Raw genomic sequence first — 8516 nt, 5'->3', positions numbered from 1 at the left:
CATGGCGATTCTAGATAATGCCGCTGGCTTCACCTGGGAGCTTGCCGCCTACACCTCCCTCGCATGCTGGGTCGTCTATGCAGTATGCCTGGGCTTCTACAGGCTGTGGTACAGTCCCATTGCCCACCTGCCAGGCCCCAAGCTTGCCGCGCTGACGCAGTATTACGAATTCTACTATGACATTGTTCTTGGGGGCCAGTATACCTTTAGGATTGTGGAGATGCACAAGGAGTACGGCCCGGTTGTGAGGATCAGTCCCTGGGAAGTCCATGTTAGTGATCATGACTTTCATTCTGAACTCTACGCAGGGCCGCACCGCCGTCGCCACAAGTGGTTGTTCTGGGCAAAGCAGGTAAGGAAGCTTCCAAATTTGTATGGTACAGCTGCTAACCTGATGTAGTTTGGAGCTCCTCGTACGTATGATGCCAACTTGGCTGGTACATTCTGACTCCTTTCTAGACAGTTGTCTGGCGACTCTTGACCACGACCATCACCGACTCCGCCGTACCCCTTTGAACCAGTTTTTCTCGACCAAGAGCGTTCGCGATCTCCAGCCCATCCTTGAAGAACGGGTAAATCAGCTCCTGGGTCGCCTGCGTCGTGAAGGACAGAACCGTCCGACCGAGCCGATTGATCTCGTGTATCCGTTCTCTGCTTACACTAATGGTACGCGTACAGCAACATGTATAGCGAGCCTTAGTCCACACATTCTTGACTAACATTTACATTTAGACGTCATCAACGAATACGCCTTTGCGCGAAACGATCACCTAAGTTCGCACACCGGTAGAATTCTAATACTGGCGCTAACGTGTCGCAGTCGAGGAGCCAGACTTTGGCGCGGCTACAACAGACAGCCTCCTCAAGGGCACACACATGGGCTCCATCATCAAGCACATGAATTGGGCTCTGGCACTGGTTAATGCTCTGCCGGAATCCGTTTCAGGGCGCTGGGTGCCTGGTACGTTGTCTACCTCTGCAAACCCCAAGCCATCAACTCACTGTGGTAGGCTGGGATGGTTGGTTGAAGCTTAAGAACGACATTCTTGGCCAGATTCGCGACATCAAGGCTACTCAAGGAACCAAGCACTGGGAACTCGATGTCAGTCACCCGACCATCTTCCATGAATTGCTTTCTTCCGAACTGCTGCCCGACGTCGAGAAAGAGACCGCACGCCTGGCCCAGGACGGACAGATTCTCGTCCAAGGTGGCACTCTGACTACATCCTGGACGCTGTCACTTGCCGTCTTTCACTTGTGCAACCGGCCAGAAACACTCAAGAAGCTACGCGACGAGCTCTTTGCGGCGATTCCCAATGTCGACCAAATCATCCCCCTTGCACAGCTCGAGAGCCTGCCGTACCTGCGTGCCGTCGTCAAGGAGGCCCTGCGCCACGGCGTCGGCACGAGCAGCCGCCTGTCCCGCATCGCGCCCGACGAGTCGTTTAACGTGGCCGATCCCGCCACCGGCAAGTCGTACCACATACCGGCCGGCACCATCGTCAGCATGAGCCCGTACCGCACCATCATGGACGAGACCATCTTCAGCGACCCGCTCGGTTTCCACCCCGAGCGCTGGCTCGCCAAGGACGAGCGGCTGGACGGATACCTGATCATGTTTGGCGGCGGCACGCGCGTCTGCCTCGGCCAGGCGCTCGCGCAGGCCGAGCTGCACCTCATGCTGGCCAAGCTCTTTCGGCGCTGGGGCAGCGCGGGCGTGGTGGGCGGAGACGAGACGGGCGACAGGCGCGAGGGTGACGTGGGTGTGTTTAAGATTTTCGAAACGACGCCAAGAGATTGTCAGATGGCGTCAGATTACTTCATCCCATTGCCTTACAAGGTATGTGGCCGGACCGTGGATCGAGGGCTATGCTAACGGTATTTTATAGGGTAGCAAGGGTTTGCGTTTTCTTCTGGAAGCGGTTTGATTGGCATAGCGGGTGATCCTTTGAGGGTACAACCATTGAACCCATGAATCCATGGCCCGAGTCACGACACCGTGCGTATTAGTAGCTCTAGTTACGAATACAGTCTCTACTGGCAATCTAGTCTGTGTGCTCTCAAGTCGGACTTGATCAATCACCAGCAGCAGCGCGTCTCAGGCTCCCATCACATTGGTTCTCCCCGGAGGAAGGTTAGTCCATCCCAATTTTATTATCCTCGCGCCAAATTGCAACTCAATACTGTGCCTGGCAACCCCGGATCTACTGGTGCCGGGCGCCACTAGCAAGGTTCTCTTCTGTTCTTATGTAGTGGTGCTTTTTCTTTCTTCTCCATCTTGATAGTACAGTAAACAGAGTAATTTCTATAAACCTAGTATAGATCAACTCACTGGACAGCATCGTGCAATTAACCGATGTCTTCCGCCCTCTGTCTCATGTAACGAAACCGGCACCAGCCGATGAGTATAATGCACAAGCAAAGGGGAGCGAATGCGCCACGGCGGTGCGGCTGAAGCATTCCTTTTTGCAGCTAATATAGGTGGTGACCCCGATGAGTACGTTCTGCCGCCCAATGCGCGTGCAGTGGCTCGCCCTTTCTCATCGTCAGCCACATCCAGATAGCTTCTTCTCTTAGCATCATCACATTCATCCAGGTTCTTCACTTTGCTGATAGCTCGTGTCCTTGCCCGGCTCGTGGTGCCCTCGCCTCTCTTGCTCTCTCTTGATTCGCCACAGTCTCAGTCGGTCTGGCTTGGTCTGGGCTGGCTAAAGTAGCGCATTATTGCGGCGTTTTTACTACTCCGCTACCTATTAAAGTGTAGTAATTATAAAGGGTATACTCTGAATTTAGTATATTAAAGCCCCCCCCCCCCCCCCGCCCCCGACGTATACGCACGCTTCCGCATTATAGCTTCTAGTAGGACCTTAAGTCTAGTGTCGATACCTTAGTCTCGTATATCCTATCTAGCTTTAGCTATGCCTGACGATGAGTGCCTACTAGCCACGCTAGCCACACTAGAAGTGACGATAGACGAGACAGACTGCTACGAACCAGAATGTACGTACGGCAGCCGGGGAGGCGGCCCAAGGGAGCGACCGAGCGGGTGCCAGCAGGTCGCCCAAATAGGATGCCGGGTTACGTGACTGGATCACCGTGGATCACAGTAAGCCAGCGGTGATCCGAGGTAGCATCTACAACGGAGGATCACTCGGGATCGTTGGTGATCGAAAGTCATCCCGGATCATGGCAGATAGATAGACGGGTACTTAAAGAAGAAGGTATTCCTCCATAGCTAGGGAGTCTAGATCCCTACTGATCAATCTAAGCAATAGTTTTACTATTGAAAGTTCTACTCTTGACGATACTTACGCCGATAATACTGCTCGGTGCTACCCAGTAGCATTCAACCTGACTCATTACCTAAGAAGCAGGCCTACTGTGACTTAGAGATAAGCCATCGTTACATCAGGCTATAAAACTATAGTAATATAACTATAATAGCCCTATAATAGTTATCAATTAGATAATAACTGGATTTATACAATGAGCACTCCATAACTACTTATACTACGACGAAGTGGTACTCTAAAAAAGTAACTACTAAAGAAGTAGAGTATAAGGTTTTCTACTAATTTTCCCCTATAGGACTTAATCCAAGTCCCGCCTGATTTAGGTAGGACTACGAATAAGTCCTATATAATACTGTAAGCCGTCGTAGAGGTTCCGAACGACATTATCAACGAGGTTCTACGCTGTCTCGTGGCCTCTAACGTTAAGGTGCCGCTAAAGGCGGTTGATTCGAGTCAACAGAAACGGCTTAGTCGGCTTCATGGGCGCCTTTGTAAGGCAATCAAGACCCGCTCATTCGTTCCTCATACATTGTCTTGTCGCACACGCTGTCTTGTCACACACGCTGTCTTGTCACACACGCTGTCTTGTCACACACGCTGTCTTGTCACACACGCTGTCTTGTCACACACGCTGTCTTGTCACACACGCTGTCTTGTCACACACGCTGTCTTGTCGCATACATACATGGCCTTGTGGCTACTACAGGTTGCAGAAATGTTCTGGTGGAAAGCCTCATAGTACCAGTATATGATAGCCTCCGTGCTGCAACTTTGCCGTCGATACGTGCCTGCGCACTTCGGCTCGACCTGTGCTTGATTGACCTCCACCCGGCTTAATATCAATCACCATCCGATTACTTGATCTCATTTCATGCACAAAAGCAATGACAATTGTGCATCGGTGGGGAAGTCTGTCAGTCCTGGCCTCGCAATCACGAATGTCTCGTCGTACGCATCGACCGCATCGCCGACGCACGACTACAATCCCTTTTCAGCGTCAAAACGTATGTGTTCAATATCATCAACAGGATCTTTCTTCTCAAAAAAAAAAAAATCTGCTTTTTTCTAGTGAGCAATCACTTCAAAGCGCGCTCAAGATTGCTCGTGCCTTGTGCCATCCCAGTGAGAGATAGCAGAGTACCCTTGGCGAAGTGACTTTTGTGATGTGCTGCTGACACCTCCTTCCGGAAGGTAACAGGTGCTTATCTGCGTCGTAACAGCTTTCTCGACTATCCTGCATCAGTTGCTTGAACCAGCATTTGAACTGTTTGATTCTGATGATACTGTGACCCCACCGCCGCTATTACTACCAAGTACTGTGATGAAGTGGTTCAAGGAACCCATAAGAACCTCATTGAATAATCACTAGAAAGGTGTAGATTTATTCATCGGATCGAAGAGTATGGTCGCGAGCTCGGTAGACTTATGATGATTCATTGTGTAAAGCAGCTAAGAACAGGGCTAGGACACACTCGTATCGCTCCATCAAACGAAATTAGTAATCCAGACATCCATGGTCTTGACACCAGGGTTGGACATCTATTGAATATCGAATCGAATGCCAAGACACGGCGTTCGAATCGAATGCGACCCAATGGTTGAACACCACTCACGTAATATGGTTGCCGAAACTGACCACTAGCGTCAACTCAACTCATTCAATATCAGGCGGCCAATACAGGGGCGCCCTGCTGACTAACTGTTGCGCGCCCCCCTTTAGCACACAGCATTACGACCATTGCACCACTGCAAAGTTCCGCTATGGCCCAAGCAGCATTCCCTGACGACGTGCTCCCCGTCGGAGGGTGTATACGATTCACGTGAATCGCTTCTTGCCGCTATCAATTCTTGGGCAATGCCCAGAGGCTAGGCATATACAACGGGCAAGCCGTTAAAACCCCAAATGGTCGGGTCAAAGTTGTATTTGCATGTGATCGAAATAAGCTTCCGCCAAATGCATTAATCGAACGCAAACGCCGTACGTGTAGCCGTGGAACAGTATGCAAGTTTTCCGTGCTTGCAGAACAATCCCTAGATGGGACTTCCTGGTCCTGAGTCATCGCCCAGGCAAGGAGCACGCTACACAATCACCCACCAAGTGAGGACTCATCTGCACACCCAGCACATCGTCAGCTTAGTGCGAGTGACACGAGAGTTATATCAAACATAGCGACCTCTGGAACTGCTCCGCGGGAAATCTGGACATACCTCCACAACAATTCTAGCATCCTCATCAGCACGGCTTACCTTCTGTGGTGTTGACAGACCGATGCCTAACCGCGATGAATGCTGCCGCGACCTGTTTCCCTTTATTAAAGGGTTTGCTTCGCACTTAGCACGTTAATAAGGCAGTTTTGCAGCCTTGCCGACCGGACTTTGTGGCCGATGGGGATCAAGGAGGCAAAAAATGGAATATATTCTACGCATTGTAGCACTCAGTCGCAGCCTCGCCCAGTGAATCGACATTTCAACAGCGTGTTGCTAGTTTTGAGCATAAATATGCTGAGAAATACACAGATGCAGTGGGATACGTCAAAACAATATGGCTAGACCCCGTCAAGGAGATTGTCAGAGCGTGGGTCGATAAACATTTACACTTTGGCAATGTAGCTACCTCAAGGTAAGGTGGCCGATGGCATGATAGAAGACATAGAAACTAATACAGCTGCTAGGGCCGAGGGAATACATTCATTGGTCAAGGCACATATCAAGATATCTTCCTTGGATCTCTTTGACGTTTGGCAAGCCATGAGGCCTGCTCTCACGAATCAGCTAAAAGAGCTGAAGTATGTGCGTGCTTATTAGCAGGTATCAGCTCCTCTGGATGTCTCCGGGGTATTGTTGAGGCCGTACGGGGCTGGGTGTCGCATAAGGCTTGCGGATGAAGGGCGAGCCCGTTTACTCGAGCGTTTCCATCCACACTGGCACTTGAAGCGTGATGCACCCCAGCCATGGCCGATGCTGGAACCTAGAACAGTCCCCGGTCAAGTGAACCGGGTAAATGGCCAACCAGTGACAGGCACCAGGCGAGAGCCCAGTATGTTCGAGGCAATTGGATCAGCGACAAGGCCAAAAGCACAGCCCAATTGTAGTAGATGTCACACGTCAGGTCATATGATGACTTCAAGGGCATGCCTTCTGCGATACGCCGCGCTCTTTCAGTCACCACTGACCAGCGTCTGCCGCAGAAGCAACGACAGGCTCACCAAGTGTGGCGGCAGCAACAGTGGCACCAGCAGCCACAGAAGCAAGGTCAGTACAGGCAATTATAGATCAGATAGAAGCAGGTCCCACGACAGCAGACTCAGCACTGGAGGGCTAACGGCGAGCGCGAGCGCCGTTTTCTGCCTCCCCTTACGACCTGCAACAGACGACGCCGGCTCCTCCGACAAGTGTGACCAAGAAGCACCCTCCACTGAAGTGCCAAGAACAGCCGCCCGCCCGACCCGCACGATGAGCACACTACGGAGGAAGCTACTACCGTAGACGATACGCTAGTACGATCGGTCATCGTCGTGTCAACGGATGAGCCAGGGTGTCTCAGCGCGATAGCTCCTAGCGTCCACGAGAATACTACTGTACAGGGTGGTGTGGACGCCGGGCGCGACGCTGCGAGCGCAGAAGCAGACATCCCAACAATCAGTACTGATGGATAAGACCCTTACTGAAAACTGATTGATTACTTACGACGTTACTGATACTGCTTGATTAGCTTATCAGTAAGTGTGGAGACTGGGCATGCTGGGTGTCGTCATCGCGAGCATATGAATCTATCATGTCCTCGACACACACCACATCGTATACTCCCCTAATATCCCGAGAACAAGCCCAATATCTTGATTTAGTACCCGCGACTGATCTGCAACCTTCTGCATAAATTAATGCAACTCACGAAACTACAGTAGATGCATATTACAAATTGAATTGTTCTTCTTCCAACTTCCAAGGCACTCTGTCATCTCAATCGTTTCCGCCCCAAGACGCGCGCGGTCAAAAGAAATGGTACGTCGAGTGCTCGAGAAGACGCGTTCTGCTTTATCAGACATAGGCGCAATTGAGAGCACATCGAGAGCCATTTTATGCAACCGTGGGTATTCCGTCCGCTGCTCTTCCGTGCTCCACCATGCCAGCGGACTCGATGCAATCTTGCACGGAGTCCCATTCATAAACTTCTCTAGCTCATCTGCGTCGTCATCTTCCGCTTCTGTCACATCAAGCGACCGCGCCAGCTTGTCAAATACGGTCATTTCCATCTCTGGAGCATCCTTTGGGGTGGACTCCACAGCGTAGTCCTTGTACTGACTCCAGATCTGCCTGGCCTTACCAATCGCCCCCTCATGCCAATCTGCATGCCAGTTCTGGCGGAGGTATTTTAATCGCTTGGATGGGTGCAGAAGCAATGCTGTGGAATATATGGGTGTCTCATCGGTCTTGAAATAGTACTTGTCGAGCACAAACCAGCCCATGTGGATGGAGTGGATGAGACATGGGTGGTCGCTATACTTCTTCTGTTTGGCATTGTTCGTTAGCACTGCCAACACGCCGCAGGGATACACCAACAGAACACGTTACCTTAGCATCCTCAAAATGCTTGAGCAAGATATCCATGTGGTAGAGGAGCTGATCCAAAGACGACCATATCATTTGCTGTGCTAGCGTAGCCTGCCAAAATGGCTGGAGAAAGTCCGCCGTCAATCGCAGGATGTCCCAATCATCCTGCGTAAGACAATCATCTCCAAGAGCCTTGTGATGTTCTTGCTGGAACATCATCAGCTTGTCCTTCTTGTCCAGTGCGTTCCGAAGGAGCATGTACCACGAATTCCACCTCGTCGCATTGTCGATGCCGAGTGTGCAGCCTGCCAGGCGGTACCAAGCGTCGCTGTGCACTGTAGATCTTCGAATATAGACAGCGATGTTGTGTAGCTTACCAAGAGGTCCCATGGATCGCCACCCGGCCTGGTCTTCTGTCACCTTCAAGCGCTTACCCTTGGCAGCCCTGTGCCGCAACTGCGCTTGCAGATACTCAACGGCTGTTGCGTCCATGCTTCTATCCGCCTCCTCAATCGCCGCGCAGAGTGCCTCCTTGCTGGAGGCGAACAGGAACGCCTGAAGACACAGGTTGATAATGTGCCCCCCGCATCGGATGCGACGGTCGGTCGGGTGGAATTCAACGCCGAACTCGCTCGCCAGCGACGTCGATAGAGCGCTCATGCAAGTGTCTTT

General features: G+C 51.5%; 2 protein-coding genes across 2 annotated transcripts; one reads left to right on the top strand and one right to left on the bottom strand.

The window, feature by feature from the left end:
• Window position 1: 1 nt before the first annotated feature.
• Window positions 2-1928, top strand: BBA_09573 (Cytochrome P450 CYP542B3; the record flags this gene model as incomplete). The annotated part of the gene is made up of 7 exons (XM_008604670.1): window positions 2-352; window positions 401-413; window positions 460-666; window positions 733-774; window positions 821-961; window positions 1011-1840; window positions 1890-1928. The coding sequence occupies 7 exons, from the start codon at window positions 2-4 to the stop codon at window positions 1926-1928; spliced, it is 1623 nt and encodes a 540-aa protein (XP_008602892.1).
• Window positions 1929-7189: 5261 nt separating this feature from the next.
• Window positions 7190-8504, bottom strand: BBA_09572 (transposase-like protein; the record flags this gene model as incomplete). The annotated part of the gene is made up of 2 exons (XM_008604669.1): window positions 7190-7801; window positions 7866-8504. 2 exons carry the CDS (start codon window positions 8502-8504, stop codon window positions 7190-7192), a joined length of 1251 nt encoding a protein of 416 aa, XP_008602891.1.
• Window positions 8505-8516: the final 12 nt, after the last annotated feature.

This window comes from Beauveria bassiana (assembly GCF_000280675.1).
Source record: "Beauveria bassiana ARSEF 2860 unplaced genomic scaffold BBA_S00058, whole genome shotgun sequence".
NCBI lineage: Eukaryota > Fungi > Ascomycota > Sordariomycetes > Hypocreales > Cordycipitaceae > Beauveria > Beauveria bassiana.
The sequence above is the reverse complement of the archived record's forward strand: the minus strand, read 5'-3'. Positions and strand labels throughout refer to the sequence as shown.